The 22,864-nt window shown below is 36.4% G+C and overlaps 2 protein-coding genes across 4 annotated transcripts; one reads left to right on the forward strand and one right to left on the reverse strand.

Moving 5' to 3' along the window:
• Window positions 1–7,309: 7,309 nt before the first annotated feature.
• On the forward strand, window positions 7,310–13,399 carry LOC110926421 (ATP-dependent zinc metalloprotease FTSH 2, chloroplastic). Of its 3 annotated transcripts, none has more exons than XM_035986862.1 (4): window positions 7,310–7,422; window positions 10,155–11,641; window positions 12,513–12,753; window positions 12,930–13,399. In XM_035986862.1, the coding sequence occupies exons 1-4, from the start codon at window positions 7,399–7,401 to the stop codon at window positions 13,269–13,271; spliced, it is 2,094 nt and encodes a 697-aa protein (XP_035842755.1). In that variant the 5' UTR covers window positions 7,310–7,398; the 3' UTR covers window positions 13,272–13,399. The 3 variants fall into 3 exon arrangements, with proteins under 3 accessions (XP_035842755.1, XP_022025877.1, XP_022025878.1); XM_022170185.2 differs by lacking the exon at window positions 7,310–7,422 and adding an exon at window positions 8,531–8,680; XM_022170186.2 differs by lacking the exon at window positions 7,310–7,422 and adding an exon at window positions 8,535–8,680 and having other exon boundaries at window positions 10,168–11,641.
• A 2,524-nt stretch (window positions 13,400–15,923) lies between these two features.
• Window positions 15,924–21,195, reverse strand: LOC110920678 (probable alpha,alpha-trehalose-phosphate synthase [UDP-forming] 7). Its single transcript, XM_022164864.2, has 4 exons — window positions 21,029–21,195; window positions 18,783–20,841; window positions 18,422–18,695; window positions 15,924–16,509 (listed from the first exon to the last, which is right to left on the reverse strand). Exons 2-4 carry the CDS (start codon window positions 20,774–20,776, stop codon window positions 16,207–16,209), a joined length of 2,571 nt encoding a protein of 856 aa, XP_022020556.1. The 5' UTR covers window positions 20,777–20,841; window positions 21,029–21,195; the 3' UTR covers window positions 15,924–16,206.
• Between the last annotated feature and the right edge of the window lie 1,669 nt (window positions 21,196–22,864).

Here is a 22,864-nt window from a genome sequence, read left to right on the forward strand (position 1 = left end):
CAAAGTTTGCTAATGCACTACCAGCTGAATGGGATGATTTTTTGGAAAATCTGAAAAGAAATACAAATTTTTCAAAGTTACATCTATATAGTTTCATTAGCAAACTTAAAACACATAAGTATGATAATGAAAGGAAGAAGAAAGAAATGATGGATAAAGTAAAAATGAATCTAGATGAATTGAATTTAGATGTGATGGATGAAATTAACAGAAGAATCAGTGTATGTTGGGCAGCAAAATGAAATTTGAAATACGATAACAAGAGGGGTTGTTATATTGATGAGAATGAAAATCCTCTTGATTTCGTTAAAATCTTTTGTGCAGGAACATACAAGATGGAGACAGAACAAGCTCCAAAGAATGAAGAATCTGTGAAGTCTGGATCTTCAAATTCTGAATCAGTGTGCTCTAAATGTGACAACTTTAAGACTGACAATGACAAACTCTTGAAGGATGCGGAAAGTTTGACATTGGAAGTCAAGAAGTTGAAAAATCAGAAGCAAACTGATGATAAACAAATCCTTATGTTGCAGGGAAATTGTGAGAAGCTGAAAGCTGAAAATGTTAAACTGTTAAGTAATCTGAACAGTTTGACATTAGAAAACAAGGTTTTGAAGGAAAGAGAAAAAGAGTTTGAAAGCAAAAAGAAATCTTCAGAAGATGAAGATTTCTGGATAAAGCTGGAAAACAAAAATTTGAAAGCAAACGAAATGAAATTTCAAGAACAGATAAAAGTTTTGGAAAATGGAAAGTCTGTTCTTGAAAACATTAAAATTGAGAATGAAGAGATTATCAAGTCTCATCTTGAAAGAATATCTCAGCTTGAAAATGAAGCTGAGAATTCGAGAGCTAAAATTGATGAGCTTGAAAAGAAATTGAAAGGTTTTGTGACTTCATCAGAGTTTTTGAATATTCCGTGTCCAAAACCGATCAATTATGTTCCAATAAGTGACGATGTCACAAACTATGATAAAGTCATAGTTGAAGATTTTGATGAGAAATCTGATGATGAAAATGAAAAAATTGAAAAACAAAATTTATTTTTGAAATTAAAAGAAAAATTTCAGAAAACTGTTTTGCAATCGACTGAAAAGGGAGAATGCTCTAAGCAAAAACCTTTGAAGAAGAAAGTGGAACAAAAACAAAAAGAGAAAAATTTGAAAAATGTTCAAAAAGATAATAAAAGCTCATCAGATCGATCATCCAATCAAAATCAAAAACCACAAAAATTGAAAAATGAAAATTCAAAAATTGTTGGTAATAAGTGGTGCATGTCGGACTACAGTGCTCAAAAGCCAAATCCAGCAATCAAGAGGAGAAAAGAGTATCACCAAGCCAAACAGTGCTATGATCTGAATGTTTGGGCTGAAAATGGTGATTGGTACGATAACAGAGTGTGTTACCGATGCGGTTACCAAGGACACATTGCTGTTAACTGCCAAGGTTGGAGTTATGAGACGAGGAGATGCTTTAACTGTAATATCATAGGCCACATTGCCAGAGATTGCCCAAGGAAATCAAATGACAGATTGAGGGATTATTCTCAGAAAAAGGCAAAGAAACCGGTCAATGTCAAGCCCAAAGAACAGAAGGTTCAAGAATCTAAAGTTCAAGAAAAGAAAGTGAACCTTTCTCAAGGGCAAAAAGACAGACTGAGGAAAAAGAGGAAGAAGGCGAGAGAATACCTCGAGAAGATCTTGTCCTCGGGTTCATCGGTTGGTAAAAATAAGAGTTCTGATAAATCGCTTTCCTCGACCGCAAAGTCAAGCAAGACGAATTCATCAGATATAAATCTGAGGATGAAAGAAGAAAAGAAGAAGAAGAAAGTTACTGGCGATGAATATGTTTCTGTGGAAACAAAGGAGCCACATGTTAGCGATGAATCTGGCTCATCAAAGTCAGACAAGCCACATTCAGGCAATGATTCTGGTTCGTCAAAACCAGAAGAGCCGGTTGTTGAGGTAAAATCTGAGAATTTAGGTTTAACAATGGATGATGCAAACTTTCCATTATTGTTGAACAAGAATTCAAAAACACCCAAGGTCAATCAGGCTTGGGTGAATCTTTTCAAATAGAAAAACTGACTTGCCGGAGTTCCCAGCTTGGTAAGAGTGGAACATGAATCGGCACATTTCTTGAGAAATTCACTTCGGTGATATTTCGATTGACAAGTGGTAAATCAGGGACATTAAGTTGTACTTGATTTTCTACAAGTGGTGTGGAAGTTTTTAAAACCAGAAATGATAAATCTAAATATGGATGAAAGAACAAGATGATGAGATAACCCCGAACCTACAAATAGTTGGTAAACAAACTAATTTTTCCGGAAAAACCATTTTGATTAAAACAAACTTAAGTGTTTTGAAATCATAATGGGAAAATAGTTTGTTGTAAGGGGGAGTTCTGATTGTTTACGCCAGGTGGATGGAGAATTGAAGTGATTCTCATCAGTTTGTCAAGTTTGTTCAGTTTATTTCAAATTTTCCCAGAAAATCAAAATTAAAACATATTTTGATTTTAGGGGGAGTAAAAATTTAAAAAAAATAGAAAATTTGAAAAAGTCAAAAACATTGGAAAAATTAAAAAATGAGTTTTGCTGAAACAAGAGAAAATGATAGAAAATCAGTGGACTATCACAACATGCTAAAGAAATGTAAAGACTAAAAGTGATAAACGGTCTCACTGAAGATGTGACGATAGGCTCAGCTAGACTAGTAGATTTGTGATAACGATACAAACCTAAATGTAAAAGCCTAGTTCTAGTGGGAAACATGATCAAAAGCGTAGTACTTAGTTTTGTCCTTCTTGATTGTGTACCTGCTCAGTAATCGCTGAATGCCAAAAGCATAAAAACTGGTTAAGTTTGTGAACTTTCACAACTTTGCTGAAAATGACGCTGTGATTGTGCATTTTATTTTGCAAAGATTTAAACTTGTTTTATTTCTTTATTTTGTTTAAGCATTGTACATCCTCTGCGTATACGTGAGTATCGACCTGGATGTTAGTGCCTAAACGTTCTGCTTTATTTTCTTTGGTGTTTCGTTTAAGCTTTGGATCACCTCTGCGTATACGGAAGTATCGACTTGGTGGTTAAAGCCTAAACAACTTCAACTTATTTTTTATTTACTTATTTTGTTTAAACATTGGACTTTCTCTGCGTATACGAAAGTATCGACCTGATTGTTAATGTTTAAACATTCTGCTTTGTTTTTCGCACAAATCACAGTTGATTAAAGGTTAAAGGCATTACTTGAGTCAGTGTATTGCATGATGAGGGGATATGCTGAGATTGTGGGGTCTATAAGAACTTAGTGCAAAATTAATATACTTAAAACGTATCGGTAAGCATTTCGAAAGTTTTTAGATTGAGTTTAAGTGGACCACAATATGTCAATCTATGTGAATCGTTTAGAACTAAAAATGAAATCAAGCTTAACGGTGCTTGTGATGTGTCTCAAAACTGATATGATCCTCTTTCACAAACTTACAAAAATTGTGTTTGTACATATTTCATTTTCTGCATTTAAATTTCTGTTAGTCTAAAAAATTCAAAAAGATTTTCGATAACTGATGATGATGAGCTGATATTCAAAATCTCAAAGGCTAATCATGGCGAACTAATGGTTTGGATAAGAGTGTTTGAGTTGAAAATGTTGAAATGTTAAAGATGATTCATTAATTTGAATCAGAATTTGGAATGTTTCAAGTTTTGATAAGTTTTAAATGTGAAAATTCTCAAATGTTTAGATGATTCATTAAGTTGAATCACAATATTGTTTGATATATGATTATCTTATGAGAAGTTGAGCTATGTAGGTTTTTGATCCTGTTGCTACAGAAAGCCAGGAGATGCATCAGAACCTGTGAAGAGCTTAATCAGAGATGAAGCCAGGATTTGATCTCAAGGTGATAGCTAATTCCAGTCGGTGATCCCAGCATGGTGAAAGGGGGAGTCTGACGAGGTTAGAGCTAAAGAGAAAGATCCGGGTACATGATTCTAGGAAAGATTCCTGAAGAAGATCGATCAAGATTGAAGAGTCGTCATGTTGAAGACTCTTACTGAAGATTCCGTCAACATTCAACGGGGAGTCTGTTGGTGCAGTTGTCTGTCGACTTCATCTTCGTTCGAGTCTTAGTTTAGGGTTGTTTGTATAGTGCACGAGAATCGAGAAAACATGATTTAGGGTTGATTCCGCTCGAAATGACACCTTGTCATTTGGAGCGAAATCACTTAAATTCTTGATTTCGTTCGAGTAGTTAAAAGCTGACTCCGCTCCAGAATGTAATGTTGATTCCGCTTGAAATGCACATGCATGTTCAAGCGGAACCCCAAAACCTATAAATAGGTCCTCCGGAGCGAAATCAGTAGTTCAGTTCTTACATGTTACGGCGAAGCCCTGCCAATGTGTATTCGAGTCTGTAATCACGTCCTGATATATAAAAGAGACAGTAAATAGTATTTCCAGTGTTTTACAAGCTAAACAAAGACAGAATCAATGAATTTTGCCTCTGATTCTGTCTGAGCACTCTTCTGATCGACTCATTAGATCGTGTCACGGTCCTACAAAAATTTAGAGAAATAATCGGATTGAGAATTAGATTTTTATTGGTATTATAAATGCATGTTCTTTGATTGCAGGAAAGTTTACACTTTGATGAGTAATTTTTAGAGAATCTGACTTCTGATCTAAAATGATTCAGATCTCAATGAAAACATGGATCAAACAGTGGAAAAAGAGCATACACACTTTGTATCAAGGTCATTCTGAACCTGTTTATTCAGGTCTATATAGTTCCTCGGGGGATTTTCTTCTATCAGATTCAACAAGTATGTTATATAAGATGCAGTTACGTGTTCTATTTGTCTCAGTTAATACAAGGGTCACAATTACCTTGTGTGCGATGTTTGGGTCAAAACCATTAATCATTTGTCTATTGCTTTAGGTTTTCTCTTAATTTCTATATGTGTATACAGTTTACTCTATTTGGACATCATTTTGCAAGTGCATCTCATGACAGAACAAGGGTTTGGTCAATGGATAGAGTACTACCTTTAAGGATATTGGCAGGACATCTATCTGATGTTGATGTGAGCTTTTTGTGAAGAGGTTGAAGTATGGGTTGGTAGAAAAGGGTCATGTTCTAACATGAGGCGGGTTGGGTAGGGTTGACTCGCAAACCTTTTATTCTTCAATTAAGGATTATTTGGGATATGTTAATCTGGAAATAGATGATATATATTGACTTAAAATGAAACGATTTCAAGTGTTCTTTTTGAATGTTTTGGATGTGTAGAGGCTGATCCTGAAATGGAAGATGTGACTGAAAATGAGTTAGCAGCTCTTTTCTTAATGAATTGTTATGATTTTTTTTGGTTTATCTGGTTAATGATGGTTATTATATGTTTGTGTTATGGGTACATGCACGTGAGAGACCTGAAATTGCACCAGATCAGAAGGAGAAGTTTCTACAGCATTTCTAGCAAGTGCAGCAACAAACTCAGAGTAATACGCTTCTTAACATGCCCCCGATTTCTGCTGGAAACCATAAACAATTCTCGCGACAGCAGAGTCCTTTTTTACAACAGGTGGGTCTTTATGTATCTAGATCATTGCAAAATTTGCTTAAATATAACTATTTTATGAAAAATATGTTGATTAGTAAAGTTTAGTTTGTTAAGAATTACGATATGTATGAATATTATTTGCAGTTCAATTCTCAAAGTCCACTAGTTTCCTTGCAAGTTCTCTATTGGTTTTTTTTTTGTAGTTTTTTTCAATGTTCAGATTCACTTGCCATTTGGTACATTTGAAATGAGCCTTGAACTGGTGAGACAGGCAATTTCTTGAAGTTGCTATTTGGCACATGTTACTAATTGGTAGTGGTGGCATATAAGGGGGTTCTTTTAATGGGTGAAAACAGATTGGCTTGGCTGCTTGGGTACTTGGGATATACTGTTCTTTTTTGTCAATATTTTTTTAACTTAATAAATAATTAATGTGTCAAACATGATTACAAAAATTAATTTTGTTAATAATAAAACAACGGGCAAAATTTATAGTGCTAGATTCTTATTGTGGATTTTTATGTTCTTATCACAATGTAGTTTTTTTTTTATCGTCAGATATTTGTAGGGTGTCATGCTCTCTTTGCTGGTATTGCTGGCTCTAATCTGGTATTTTGTAGTTGGTTCCCAATGGTGCCATAGCTGGTTGCAATAGGTTAATCTCAAGGGTGGGAATGATAGGTGGCGGTGGGATAATTTGGAGGGGAAGACTTCTCGACCAAGGCTTTATGACATGAAATCAACTTAAAGCTGAAGTGTAAATTGATATGGGTCCATTTTGATACAACTCTTAGGCTCCACTGAAGGTGAACAATCTGGTAGTTGTGTAGATTTAAAAAAAGTTGCGGCAAAGGTTCAGCTGGCCAATAGAGGTATGTTCTTCTATGACGTTTTGTGTAGTATGTGCGGCTTCCGAGAGGAATCATGTGACCATGTCTTCGTGTCGTGTATTTGGACTGGAAGTGTTTGGTAGCATGTTTCTATATGGTTGAAAATTCCCATTATGATTGACTTCGAGTCAGTGGGCCAGATCATAAAGCATGTTAATGAGTAGGTTGGCTCCAAAAGACGAAAGAAGGCAGCTCAATGGTGGTTTTTGGCTACTTCTGAAGGTTGTGGTTGACGAGAACGACAAAATGATCCCGGTTCAGAAAATAGTGGAGTATATAAAGGAAGACACTTTCTTTTGGGCGAAACACCAAGCAAAAGCCACGTACCTCGACTGGGATAACGGCTTGATTTGAATATTTCAGTTATGTTGTAATTTAGTTTTTCGGACCTTTTGTATCGGTTTTCAACCGTTTGTTTTTATGTTTCAATTTTATATGTTTTCTAAAAAAAAAAAAAAAACTCGGTTCACTTAAGTTACGTTTTTATGAGTTGTAAATCTTTACAGATTTATCCAACGTTGGATATTAATAAATGTTTATTCTACGATGTTTATTTGCGGTGGATGGATTTGAATCAAAATAATATGTTTTTGGTTGAAGCCCGCGTATTACGCGGGCATTAACCTAGTTTATATTATATGGAGATTTGCGAATAGAGCCCAAATTTTTTATCTTGAACAGGGCCAATTTTTTTTTTTTTTTTTGATTTTCGAAGACGCCTTACCACTCCCCACAAGATGACCCCTCGCACCCTACTAAACACTCTACGCTATCGGCTATTGATATCCTGGTCATAATAAACAACTAATAGTTGCAAAAAGGTGTTTGTCAAGGCCAGCTCAGCATATTCTCCTCCAAGTAAGAAGCCATGATTAGTTTTTCATAGCTGAGTTTTTTGGTTGGAAGAAATCGTCCACCAGACCCTCTAACCCTGTTCAAAGCATGCTTATGTCTAGATTCACTAAGGTGAGGCTGCAGCTTAATTATCGTATTTTTTTTTCATTTAGTGTAATTTTTTTCATTTGCAACCCATATAGCTTAATTATCATTTTTTTTGTTTAACCAAATTATTTTTCTACCCCTAAATAGTTTTTTTAACGAACACGTTAATACCGTTTTAGACATTTTTTTATTTTTTTTATTTGCTATAACGAGTGTGGTGAAGGTTTTTTTTAGTTTAGTTTTCTTGAACGCGCCGATACTCTTTTGCACATATATTTTAACTTTTCTTTTTCTTTGCTATAACGAGTGCACCGAAACCAGTCGAGTTTCTATCGTTTGTTTACCTTTGTTATTTACTATATTGTTTTACCTTTTCTTATTATTTTGATGTTTAGGCCCCAGTTACGACGCAAATAACATAACACATTTAGATATCATTTTATTTAGTTTTACAAATTTATTTATCGATTGTCATAGTGTGCTGAATTCCAAATGTAGTTACCCTGCGCAATACGTAGGCCTGTAAATGAACCGAACGAACACGAACATAGGCATGTTCGTGTTCGTTCATTTAACTTTAACCGAACACGAACACGAACATATAATCAAACACATTTTTTTGTTCGTGTTCGTTCATTAAGAAATCAGGCATGTTCGTGTTCGTTTATGTTCGTTCGTCTAAAGCCTAAACGAACAGTTCACGAACACAAACGAACATAAAAAAATTAACTGCATATATTTGAATAAATATAAACTAACATGATTGAAGAAACAATACATTTCAAAAACACTTCTAAATAAGGGTTCACAGATATACTAAATTAGTTATATTTATATAAATAGTTAGAAAGTCTAATATTTATATAAATATAACTATTTAAGTATTTATTAAAATTTAAACTAACGTTCACGAATAATATAAATGAACGGACATAAAAGAATGTTAACGAACATAAATGAACGAACATAAGGTGTGTTCATGTTCGTTCATTTATTAAATAAACGAACATAAACGAACTTCCCGCCGAACAAGTTCATGAACAGTTCATGAACGTTCGATTCGTTTACAGACCTAGCAATACGCGAGTAACTACGACCTGTTAGAAATAAAAAAGGAAAAGGAAATCTAGAGGCGTGAGATAAGTTGAATGGAAAAGTATAGAGGAACACGTATGCAAATCCAAACCACATCCCTTCCCTCCCTCCCTTTAAATCATCATCACTCCCCTCCCTCAATCATCTCTCCCAATTCGGCTTCGACTTTCCTCCCTACTACATACAGGTACTCCTCATTTCATGTTCTTACTATAATATATTTACTCATCCAATCCAATCTTCTTCTCTTATTACTTACCAATTACGTTATTCATATTCTGTTTTTTTTTTCCTTAATTAATTGTTTCTTTGTGTTTTTCCTTAATTAATTGTTTGTTATGCATATAACCTTTCTAATTAAATCCCTAAAGATCCTTGTCATTTTTTTATGATAATTGTCAAGTTATGTTGTCTGGAAGATTGTCTTTCTAAACTTACCATTTTCTTGTTGCAAATTATTGGTGCTTCCTTAATTTTGAAGGTTATTGTAGATTTTTTGGTTTAAGATCTGTAGTTAACAAACTAAATGCACACTTGAATATTACTATTTTCATGTTCATGGGGGTGGAGGCAGCAGGTACCTATGAAAATGGCAGAAACTGATTATTAGTTTTATTATATAAGTTTGGAGGAGCAATGGCAACTGCTAGTGCTTGCTACCTTAGTTTTAAAACGCAAGAGGCGTTTAGGTCCCAAACCCAAACGCAAGAAGTTGTGTCTCTCTAGGGCTAGCAATAGATATCTGTATAAAACACGATTAGACATGTTTACTGAAAAAGTACACAATGTGATTTTTTACTTTTTTTAAAAATAAATAAAATTATGAGGTTAGGATCTATCATTTCTTTTTCTTGGTACATAAAGCATAAAACTGTGTTAAAGACATGAGATATCAAGTAGTTAAACGAGTTATATTCATATTTAATACTTGTGTTATACGTGTCGTCAGAGACCTGTTAAACCCGATAAGACACGATTTGCCAGCTCTACGTCTCTCTTATCTCTTTTACGTATGGGCCTTTTCTTTATCGAGTAATGTAAATCATTCATCGTAACTTCATCCCCCTTTGGTTGTTTTTACATATCAGCTATTAGACTATAAGCCCACGGGCTTAGTTAGGTTTCTAGGGTTACTCGTAATCCCTATATATTGTAACCTACTCATTCAATAATGATCATTCAGTCTTTTATAATTCTTACATCAGCCTCCTACATACCCTACTTTTGACCATTTTTTTAGTGAGGCACATTTTTACATAACAAAGCTAGCTACTTCTGGCCTTACAACTGTAGTTAGTTCTATCTAGTTCACTACAGTTTACTTGGAAATGCATTACAATCTCCAATATGGGTGGGTGGACCTATGTGATCTGCTGGTGTTGCATACCCTCATTCTGTCTGTCAATTTGGTTTTCGAATGTTCTGAGGAACATCGTCTACTTGTTAACCCCCCCCCCCCCCCCCCCCCCAAATTGCTTTTATCTTTAAATATTAGGCTCAGAACACATAAGTTAAAGTGATGCCGATCTTTAGACATGTGAAGCTTATATTGTTAATATCATACATGGTTGACGAAAATGCAGTTATTTGCTGTACACTTTCATATACAAAGTATGTTACACTTATGGTCTTAATTTCACTGATATATTTTTCATTATAAGATATTCGTCATAGATCTCGCTACAATGGCTGCATCGTCCGCATGTATTGTTGGAAATTGTCTATCCACTAAAAGAGACTTGTGCAAGAAACTTCATGGCAAGCAATTTCAGCTTTCTCGTAGCCTTCACAAGGTTCCAAAAACCGTTATAAGATCGTCTCTTAACAAAGATCGACATCAAGGCAGAAGAGGATTCCTGAAACTATTGGCAACTCCCGCTTTGTTAACTAGCAGGAAAGCTATTGCCGAAGAACAAGATGTTTCCAACTCAAGGATGTCGTATTCTAGATTCTTGGAGTATTTAGACAAAGATAGAGTTAACAAAGTTGATTTATTTGAAAATGGAACGATAGCTATCGTCGAGGCTGTTTCTCCCGAATTGGGAAACCGCGTTCAGAGAGTTCGGGTCCAACTCCCAGGTCTCAGCCAAGAACTTCTTCAAAAGTTAAGGGAGAAAAACATCGACTTTGCAGCGCATAATGCTCAAGAGGATTCGGGTTCATTTTTGTTTAACTTAATCGGGAATCTTGCATTCCCCTTGATCTTGATCGGGGGTTTGTTCTTTTTATCGAGTCGTTCTGGAGGTGGAATGGGAGGTCCAGGTGGGCCCGGGAATCCTCTTGCGTTTGGTCAATCGAAAGCAAAGTTTCAGATGGAACCAAACACGGGTGTGACGTTTGATGACGTGGCAGGCGTAGATGAAGCAAAGCAGGATTTCATGGAGGTTGTTGAGTTTTTAAAGAAACCCGAGAGGTTTACTGCTGTTGGTGCTCGGATTCCCAAGGGTGTTCTTCTTGTGGGTCCCCCGGGAACAGGTAAAACTCTGCTGGCTAAGGCTATTGCTGGTGAAGCTGGTGTCCCATTTTTCTCGATTTCCGGTTCGGAATTTGTTGAGATGTTTGTTGGTGTTGGTGCCTCGAGAGTCCGGGACCTTTTCAAGAAGGCGAAAGAGAATGCACCGTGTATTGTGTTTGTTGATGAAATCGATGCGGTTGGGAGACAAAGAGGGGCGGGTATCGGAGGCGGGAATGATGAACGAGAACAAACGCTTAACCAGCTTTTGACCGAAATGGACGGGTTTGAAGGAAACACGGGTATCATTGTAGTTGCGGCTACCAACCGTGCAGACATTCTAGACTCTGCCTTATTGAGACCGGGAAGATTTGATAGACAGGTATCGGTTGATGTTCCAGATGTCCGAGGAAGAACAGAGATCTTAAAGGTTCATGCTGGCAACAAGAAGTTTGACAAGGATGTTTCTCTTGAGGTGATTGCCATGAGAACACCTGGATTTAGTGGAGCTGATCTAGCGAATCTTTTAAACGAAGCAGCTATATTGGCTGGTCGGCGTGCAAAAACTGCGATTTCTTCCAAAGAAATTGATGATTCTATTGATAGAATCGTTGCTGGAATGGAAGGAACGGTTATGACGGATGGAAAAAGCAAAAGTCTTGTAGCTTATCACGAAGTTGGCCATGCCATTTGCGGGTATGTATAAATTGTTAGTTTGTTTTAAAAGTTGTTGATTTACTAGTTAAAATGTCCCTTAATGTTTTTAATTGGGTTTAACTCTTCATAAATTCATACCAATCATTAGAGTTGGCAAGATGGGCAGGTTGTTTAAATGGGTCAATCGTATGGAGGTAAGCGAGTTGACCCGATCCTGAGCTCGGCTCGTTTCGAGCTCTATTTTTAAGTTCAAATTTGGCTCGTGATGTGTTTTTAAGCTCGAGCTCGGCTTGTTTATTACTTATTAGTTATTTATATACATTTATAATTATTTTGTTCATGTTTATAATTATAAAACTTTTATATAACATAATATATAATATTTAATTATTATGTCATTTCTATCATAATTTTATATACTATAGGTTATTCTATGTGAATTTATATTTATCACATTTAATAATAACTATACAAATAATGGGCTCCTTTACGCTCGCGAGCCTACTCAAGCTAGTGAAGCTCGGGCTCGAGCATGTTTAGTAAACGAGCTTATATTTAGGATTGAGCTCGTTTAAGGTTGGCTCGAATTGAGCTTTTAGTGAGCCAATCTCGCAGCTCAGCTCTTTTACACCCTTAGTCAATAGGGGTAGGAGACAAGAGAGTCCGGTTCAGGTTGGGCTGACCCGCAAAGGCGCAAACTCTTTTTTTGTCCTTAAGTGTTAAAACAACATTATGACAACAATAATTATCTAAATCTCTGATTTAGTAGGTTGTATGTGTTAAAAATAGACTTTGGGCGCTTGACCCATTTTACGGGTTTCTCTTTTAGCTATTTTTTTTTTTTTTTATTTTACTATATAGTTGGTTGATTTTACTTTGGAGTAATGTGGCGCTTTTGGTTGTGATGCAGAACACTAACACCAGGGCATGATGCGGTCCAAAAGGTGACCCTAGTCCCACGTGGTCAAGCAAGAGGATTGACCTGGTTCATTCCATCAGATGACCCCACATTGATCTCCAAACAGCAACTATTTGCACGGATTGTTGGTGGTCTTGGTGGAAGAGCTGCTGAAGAAGTGATCTTCGGGGCGCCTGAGGTGACTACAGGTGCAGCTGGTGATCTCCAGCAGATCACCGGTCTGGCCAAACAGGTACCAATCTTACTATTTACAAGTTGAGGGCTTTAGTATATCAAAGTTAGTTAAGGGACTTTTTTCGTGAAAAATAAGAATGTATATTGGTTTTATTTAGCCCTGGAATTAATAATGCTATATTTATTTACACCCAACTGTGGAAATGTGATGAGGGTTTAACTGATTCTGTGCAGATGGTAGTTACATTTGGCATGTCAGAACTCGGGCCATGGTCACTCATGGATGGATCTGCACAAAGTCAAGATGTTATAATGAGAATGATGGCTAGAAACTCCATGTCTGAAAAGCTTGCCGAAGACATTGATGCTGCCATTAAGAATCTTTCAGACAGCGCGTATGAAATTGCATTGAGTCATATCAGAAACAACCGCGAAGCAATGGACAAGATTGTGGAGGTTCTTATCGAGAAAGAAACAATGAGTGGTGATGAATTCCGGGCAATCCTGTCTGAATTTGTTGAAATTCCTGTTGAAAACCGGGTTCTTCCTGCGGCTCCAAGCCCTGTAAATGTATGATACAGTTGTTAAGTAGTTTTTGGTTGGTTTTTCTTAGTAAATTGTAAATATCTCATATTGAAGTGGTTCATTTATATGTATGACAAATGTTGCCTCTTATTCATGAGGCTACTAGATCTTTTGTGCTATCTTGATCTGGTCGGGCAGGTTGGATAAAAGGTCAAAATGTCAACTTTGTAAGAAATTGATCTCTTTAGAGTATGATAAGAGATGGAGAGGCTATCCGGCTTGTCGAAGCGTAGCTAACTCATGTTCTAATTGAACTTGACTGCGTGGTGGCGTTTCGAATATAGAAACTAACCTCCCATTTGGCATGTGTGGTCTTTTTTTTTTTCAAGAGTTGCCATGTGAACAATGCATGGTCTAGCTGTATCACAAGTTGTAGCCATCAAACTTGCCTTATTTTCTAGGCCAATTTTAGGCTTAAAGCTAAATTTAAACTTGGGGTCTTTTTATATATATAAAAAAAGTTATTTTAAGCTAACAACCCTTCTCATATATCTCTAACTTAGACCAACAAGTTTACAGTTTGAGAAAATATATGTTCTTAGTTTACATATGAGTGTGTGTGTGTGTGTAAGTTATTATAAACATATAATAAATAAAAATGACAATTAATAATATAAATAAAAAGTTCAATAAAAATTTGGATACCTAACTAAAACAATTGCCTCAATTCTATATGCATGAAGGCAACCTTGCCACCTAGGGCTGCAAACGAACCAAATGTTTGGCGAACAATTCGTGAACTGTTCGGCGGGAAGTTTGTTTGTGTTCGTTCGTTTATTAAACAAACAAACACAAACAAGAAACTTCGTTCGTTTAGTTAAATGAACAAACATGAACAGAGGGCGCGTTCGTTCATTTATGTTCGTGAACGTTCGGTAACATGTTTGTTTGTGTTCGATAATTCGTTAATGTTTTTAGCTTTTATATTTTAGTTAAATACTTCAAAATTCCGACAAATAAAATATTTAATAAGTTTCAACGTATTATATATATTGTTCATGAATGTTTGTTTGTGTTCGTTTGTTACCATTTGTGTTCATGAACATTAGTTTGTGCTCATTTGTGTTCATCATCGTTCGTTTTCATTCGTTGCCTAAAATTAACAAACAAACACAAACGAACACGAACAAATTCATTTCCTTAACAAACAAACACGAACATAAAATCTCGTTCGGTAAGCGTTCATGAACAGTTCGTGAACACATATATTTCTTAACAAACGAACACGAACAAGGACTTGTTCGTGTTTGTTTGGTTCGTTTACCAAAGATGGCCTCCATTGGTCGTCCCTCTTATATCGCTGGAGGGTGTGGTATAAAGCCTCTAGGGGTTTTATCATGCCACGTCAGCGCCACGTCAATGTCACGTCACACAAGAGGCTTTAAAGCTCATTCTTTTAACTTGTAGGGTGTGGTATAAAGCCTTCCTATTAAACAAAATAAAAAAAAAAGATTTCATTGGTTGAAAAGAGGTAGGCCCCACCTGCACCCCCCTTTACTTCCGTTAACACAATGGCAAGCTAAAGATGGCGTCCCCCTTTCATTGCCGCGGTATGGAGGTTGGCGCCCCCGGGATGCTATGGAAGATGATGTGGCCGGGTGGCGCCATGCCACACCCTCCGGCCTTAGCATGGCTGGCTTGATGATGATCACTTTCCTTATTCTTCTTCTTCTTCTTGTGCATTGAGTGAGATTAGGTTGACAAAAGTCAATGATCAAGGTTTAAGTATGTTGCAAGTTGGCTAATAAAGTAAGAAAATGAGGGGTGTAATATGCATTATGTCAATGTCAATTTTTTAAGCTAAATGGTTGCATCCTATATAGCTTAGAAGAAATGATGTTAGTACACTACACAACATATTATACATGTTTAATTTTGATTACATAGAACTTTCAAGCTCCTGCATGTAACTGTTTATGGTGATGGAATTTTGAAAGACGGCTAAGGGATGAGCCCACACCCAGCAGTCAGGGAGGTGAGGGTGGTCATCACTCATCACTCACAACACCCAATCAAGTTCCGCCATGTCATTAACCATTTTTCCATCACTCACAACCTTTTTTAGTGGCAATGGTCATCACTCACAACACCCAACAATAAACCCTCACACCCCCTCACATGTTCCATCACTCACAAACCATAATGCATGAAATATATCACGCACATCATTCCATCACTCGTTGCATATGAAGGTGGCGGTGGTCTTGTGCACTTCTCCACGCGTGATAGAATTCTATCACGAGCAAAACATTTACCACCCCCAGTCCCCTAATCTATGCTAACCATATTGTAAAATCATTAACAATTGTTGTGTTAATCACTCTTAAATATATATTAATTGACTTCAAGGAAAGTTGGGATACCAAATACATTCTGTAGGGTTCGTTCACTTGAGCATTACAACGCCTCCCTATGAAAGAAAACATTTGTGGGGGTGATATTGGTCAACAAGATCTTGGTGCTACCCATGACAAAAGGAAAAGACCTACAGCCTTTGTAAGAGTTGGTAAGGTCACATACTTATCACATGAATTGATGAAGCGATTAGTCGAAGCCAACATGTACACTTAAAGAACACTCCTGCTTATGTGCTGTTTGTGCGCGCTACAACTTCGATATAGGCAGCATACATTACCCAAGACAGATTATTAAATGAAAGTAGATTTTCAAAACATTCATTCTAGTTTACAGTTGGATTTTAGAAAACAAAACACGAATCCAAGAAAACAACATTCTACAAAACTAACCCACCTTCCTCAAACAAATGAATTTACAGCTTATGTCCAAACAAAAGCAGACAGATCAAACACCAACGCACCTCAGTCGACTCAAACCTATGACCATCCCATCAACAAGTCAATGTCTGCCTAAGTAAGAACAACGTGCATTTAGCAACCTTCTTTTAAAAATCAAAGAGAAACAGGACTCATTCGCTTTCATCTTCGGATGTCACAGGGGAGTCTGTAGCTTCCGCAAGGTTTTCAAGCATTAATATAACCTCGCTCGTGTCATCCAGGTAATATTTCGCTTTGCTGGGCTTCTGTCCAACGGTGCAGGCAAAGACGTTAGTATTGACAGACAGCATGTTTCTTGAGATTGCATTGCCGATAATTTCAAACATATCCTCGTCAGATCTGTCATCGCCGATGCAAAGAACAAAATCGGCCTGCTTCCCGCTTTCAGCCATTGATGTGAAGATCTTCTCTGCTACAAGACCTTTGCTGGCTTCCTGGAAACATACAGGGAAGAAAACGTTAATAAATTACATAACCATATATATATTCATTCCATAAGATAAAAAAAAAAATAAAGTTAAGGTAAAAACATTATACCTTTTTTCAAATATAATTAATGTGTTAAATATGATTAAAATAATAACTATATTATTACAATAGTAATCCAATATGTAAATAAAACAATTTGGGAGGCTAATAACATATTTCGACTTTCTACCTGATTCCTTTTTAGCTAATATAATTATCCACCAATTTTCAATGTAACATAACAACCGGTGGAAAATCGGTGGGTGGGGGCGCCTTGGGTAGCAGGTCAAGGCAAGAAAAAATATCTTACATGTCAAAACTGGTTGGGTTGACCGACAAACAATTTGGACTGTAACTAAATATCATAAATAACCAATGTATCAAATATACTTTAGAAAATAGTCAAAATATGTGGGTTAGGTAATAAGTCAAAATAGGTTATAGACAGACTTATAGAGTTATAGGTCAATTTAGGCAGGTGGAAACAGGTTGGATTAGCTTAGGTTGACCCTCGATAATTAATGTATCAAATATGATTGTAAACACTAAATTATAAAATAACAATATACTTTTTAATAAAATAGTTTAGCAGTTTGTAAAACTTGGATTAAAATACATGTTTGCCAATTTGGACCCATTAGTCTCAATACCTTTTCAGCTATTGTTTTTAGTAGTTTACCTATTTGATCCATTAGAGATATAATATAAACCTAAAGCGGTCCAATTTAGGGAAAAAAAAAAACAGGTCAAAATTATCACCTCAAATTTTTAGAAACGTATCAGATGAATTTATTAGTAAAGGAAACAAACTAAGGGGCTGTTTGGCAACATCTGAATGGTTAAGTGCTGAACCAGTAAGGGGAGGTCTGAACCATTAAGAGCCTGTATAATGCTTAACCGTTCAGAGGCAAATGTCTGACTAATTCAGATTAGAGGTCTTAACCATTCAGACTCTGTATAAATCTTAACCATTCAGAGGCAAATGTCTGAACAATTCAGACATCTGCTCGTGAAACAAACAGTCTGAACCAGTAAGAGCCTCATTAAGAGGTAAACAAATAGCCCCTAATTGTGCAAAATAGCAACAAACTTCTACAATTTCAAAATTAAAACATCAATTTTAAGAAACTTCCATTTTTTCACCAATCAAAGCAACCATGACGTAACTATATCATTATTATTGGTAAAAATGGAATTATGTTGCTATAGCTATGATTGGTAAAATGATGAAAGCATTTAGCTATTTATGGTAATTCTCGAAGTAGTGAAGTACGCCGCAACTTATGTAAAATTGTAAACGTATGTTGTTATGTTGCACCCCTGTTGCAAGAAGAAAAAGGCTAAAAAACAGAAAAAAAAATACGGCAAAGCGGTTAGATAAGAGGTAGCAGTTTCGATCCATTTACCTATGAATGGGTCAAATAGGTTATACATTATCTCAAACAGGTAAAAGTTAAAAACAAAAACATAAAATTTTACCTGTTTGAGATAATATAAATGGGTTGAAAGTCATCCTAAGTGCATTTTTAACACACAACCTTCCTCTATTGTCTATGCCATTTTGTAAATAATATTTTTTTTTACTGAAACAGTTTCCATTTAGTCGTCATAACCTTCCTCTATTGTCTAGGCCATTTTGTAAATAATATTTTTTTTACTGAAACAGTTTCCGTTTAGTCATCATAACCTTCCTCTATTGTCTATACCATTTTATAAATAATCATTTTTTACTGAAACAGTTTCCGTTTAGTCATCATATATTTGACACATATAACATTTTGGGACAAGGTGTACGGACAAAAAATCACCCGTAATGCAGAAACTACCCGGATCCACCCATTTTACCAGCTCTATGGTTGAGGATATGAAAGGGCATACCTGAGGCTTGACTTCAACAATATATTGACCACTCTTGACAGCGACAGGTTCATTTGCCAATACACTCTCAAGATGATCCAACATCTCCTTCGCCTGAGCAAATCCAAAGCCTGGATCCGCATCCCGATACTGCCAAACCAACGCACTTTCCTTAGTTTCAATAGACGAACCGTCAGTCGCCTCTGTGTACAGTTTCATCACGGGCTCAGCCATTTGCATCCATCCAAAATCATTACTATGACCACATGTTTGCCATTCCACATCTCCCGGCCACCTGTCACGAAACAATACGAATGAAAATCAAAATCCAACGTGCTATCAGTAAAAAGTTAAACGTATAGTAGAAAACGAAGTAACGAACCTCATGAAGTAGCCATGTTCGGCTGCAATTCCGAGCTTCTTGCAAGGAGAAAACGCCTTGCTTAAGCTTTCTCTGCCTCTTCCACTAACGATAAATACTTTATTGTTTGCATCTCCCGAAAGCGTATTGAGAATTGAGATAACTTCTCTACTCGGTGTCTTAATAATCGAATTTTGCGGCATCACTGTCCCATCATAATCCAACAATATCGCCCGGTTTTTAGCCTTAATATAAGCCGAAACGATATCATCAATCGAAAGCTTCCGAAAATTAGGGTCTAACGACACGACCCGGAACCCGAATCCCAAACCGATCCCCCAACATCTTTTTCGGAAATGATCTGCACAAGTTCTCTCCATATCTTGCAAGAAACTTTTCGACCAATAACCGACGTTATGTGTGCTAACGTAACGGTAATGCTTCTCATGCCTCAACTGTTTTTCGGCTTCACTCATAGATATAGCCTCGTTCATGGCCTCGGCTGTCGCTTCAACGTTCCATGGGTTCACACGAATTGCACCACTCAAAGAAGGTGAACACCCGATAAACTCCGATACAACCAACATGCTCTTTTTCGGCTCGTTTGAATCCGAACCTGTTTCCGAACCGGAAATCCCCTCTCGACAAACGATATATTCATAAGGAGTTAGATTCAACCCATCTCGAACGGCGGTCACGACGACACACTCGGCTATACTGTAATAAGCGACACGTTCATTGATACCGAGAGGGCTGTCGATGTAAACGATAGGCTGATACCCGGGCTTACCGAATTGGTCATTGATACGTTTACAGCTTTCTTCTATCTCAGCCTGTATTTCGTCCAAATATATCCCGCCTTTACCCCTAGCGGGATTTGCAATTTGCACAAGAACCGCTCTCCCCTGCCACGATGGATGTGTTTTCAACAATTGTTCCATTGCTAAAAGCTTTAAATTAATGGCTTTAAAAACATCCATGTCATCAACTCCGAGAAACACAGTTTTCCCTTCGAATTGTTGTTTGAGTTCCGCAACTCTCCACTCTTTGTCAGCAAGTTTCATCACCGACTCGATTTGACCCATATGGATTCCGACAGGCATTATCTTGATTCCAACGGTTCTTCCATAATAATCTAACCCGATGTACCCCCTCTTTGATTGATACTCCAACCCAAACATACGGCTGCAACACGAAAGGAAATGTCGTGCATAGTCAAAAGTGTGAAAACCTATTAGGTCGGAATTGAGTAAAGCTTTGAGGATTTCTTCTCTAACGGGAAGTGTCCTGTAGATCTCAGAAGAGGGAAAGGGGCTATGAAGAAAAAAGCCCATTCTCAAACGATTAAAACGCCTTCTTAGAAAGGTAGGCAAGACCATCAAATGATAGTCATGAATCCAAACGAAGTCATCTTCAGGGTTGATTACTTCGATGACCTTTTGAGAAAATAACTTATTTGCCGCAACATAAGCTTCCCACATGGACCGATCGAATCTCCCCCCATGATCAACAGAAAACGGTAACATATAATGAAAAAGAGGCCACAACTGCTTTTTACAAAAACCGTCATAAAACTTTTCAATCAGATTCGGCGGAAGAAAAGTCGGGACACATCCAAATCTATCCAACAAAACTTGCGCAACATCATCTTGTTCAATCGGATCAACATCAACATTCAACGATCCAACATATAAAACCTCCATTTCGTCCGGTAAACCATCTTTTATCCGCAAAAGCAACGACTCCTCATCCCAGCTAAAACTCCAACCTTTATTATCAACCCTTCTTTTGGATTTCAACGGCAACTGATTCGCCACAATGATCATCCTATCCATAGCTAGAGAAGACGGATTATCCGATGCAACACTGCTAGCTTGATCATCATCAAGCTCCGTAATACTCCCGGGAACCGTCATAACCCGCGGCATCATCTTCCGCCTCTCCCGTTCTCTACCCATTACAGGGAAATTCCCTGAAGCCAACTCTAACAGATTCGTATACGACCTCGATTGCATCTTTACTATCCTCCTCACAAAACCCCCAAAAATATCCAATCAAAAACCCTAATTTCAGTAAACACCTACAAGACCAATCCACCATCATTTGTATCAATTAACAATAATAACAATTAACTTTACATCTCAATTAAAAAAACACATAATCTAAATTACAAATAGCAAGCGAATTCAACAAGATCTAAGATCAAAAAGTCGATAAACACGACCAACAAACACTATCGAAAGATGAATCAAATCAAAACAACTGACCTGTCGTGATCTGGGATCTTTCGAGAGGACTTGAAGCTCGATCTTGCGTCAAAAAGTAAGGAATATGATGATCGGAGGTGTGTGTTTTGTGTGTGTGTTTGAGGTGTTAGGGTTTGTTCATCATAAATAAATGTTTATTATGTGAATGTGAATGAATTGAATGATGTTGAAATATGTAAAAGCAAAGACATATATGGATATAAGGATAAATAATTAAATATTGATATACTCACCCGTACTCCATTATATCCATTTTTTTTTTAAATTAAATGCTTTTGTTTTTTTATTTTTTTTAATTTTATGGAAATAATTTTGGTTTTTATAAAAGGGGTGGGAATGTGGGATAGTGGAGAGGATTGAAGTTTTGGCTTTTTAGCCAACATGTGAAAAGTAGCTCTTAAGTGCTACCAAATGTAATTTATTGAAAGTCTTGTTTTAAAGTAGTTGTGAACCAATGCCCCATTATCATCTTTAATGTGCTTTCATGTACTATAGATCAAAAATAGGTTTAGTGGCATGGCAAAAAGTATGTTTGTGCAAAAGTGGATGTTTGATTCATTGATAAAAAAAGATCGTATTTTTGTTACCGAGGAGATGATGATAAATCATAGTATAAGGATAAAAATATTATGAGCAGAGCATCCTGAAAGATCAAAGTTATATTTTTATATCATTTTAGAGATAGAGATAAAACCACAAGTAGAAAAAATTAGACATTTACCTTGTATCATTGGGTCATCATGTCGTTTTCCTTTCCAACATAGTGGCTTTATAAAACTTAAGCATCAAAACAATTCAAAAATAATGTTGTTGGTTTAAAAAATATGAGTAAATTACGCAAATCGGTAATCAAAATTTTACATTTGATCTTATTTTCTAGAGATCAATTATGCATATGGTTCCAACTTTTACTCACGTGTTACACTTTTGTGTATAAAATGGGGATATGAAAAAAAAAATAAGTTAAATACGTGTAAAATTATCTTTTTAACCTTACCATTCAAAACAATTTTGTGTAAAATTTTCTGTTTAGGCCTAAATAGATGTTTGGAATCAACAAACAAAGGTTGAAGAACAGAGGTCAACCAATAAAACAATGTTTGTAAGTCTTAGAACAAATGTTAGGTTCCTAAATCTTTTCTTTAAGGAATGTTTGATGTCGCCATCAGGGTGATGTCAGCCCTAATTGCCGACAGATGTTAGTACTTGTATAAATAGATCTCACCAGTTAGAGATCTAGTTATCACATTACATCGTTTTGTACGAACAGAAAGTTGTGTGATCAGGTTGAGGGGGAGTGTATAATCATACTTGTAATTTGTAATCATTTTGATTATATAATAGAAAACAGTACAGTACGATAACTTTTCAAGTTTGTGTGTTCATTTAATTCCGCTGCAATTCATCTTATCATTCTCATTTATGCTCATTTAGTTCATCAAACACTTCATTAATTCACACACAAAAACTAAAACTAAGATCCTAACATTTGGTATCAGAGCTTGGTCACATTAAACTTAATTTCATAACCAGTTTAATACAAAAAGATCAGCTCACATAATTGATAACCAGTTATTCGTTTTATTGAATTACTGAGTCAGAGTATCAAATTCACAAAGTCTTTGAATGATACTCTATTTTTCACAACGATCAAAAGGATGTCACAAAGCAATCACGATCCTCACAACACTTATTTCAGTAACAAGCCTCCGATGCTTGTCAGATCAGAATATAATATCTGGCAACATCGAATGGCTCATGTACAAGCTCAACAGAACATTGGATGTTGGAAGTCCGTTATATTCGGACCACATGTTCTAATGGTACCAAGTACTG

This window comes from Helianthus annuus, chromosome 17 (genome assembly GCF_002127325.2).
Source record: "Helianthus annuus cultivar XRQ/B chromosome 17, HanXRQr2.0-SUNRISE, whole genome shotgun sequence".
In the NCBI taxonomy this organism is placed as follows: Eukaryota; Viridiplantae; Streptophyta; class Magnoliopsida; order Asterales; family Asteraceae; genus Helianthus; species Helianthus annuus.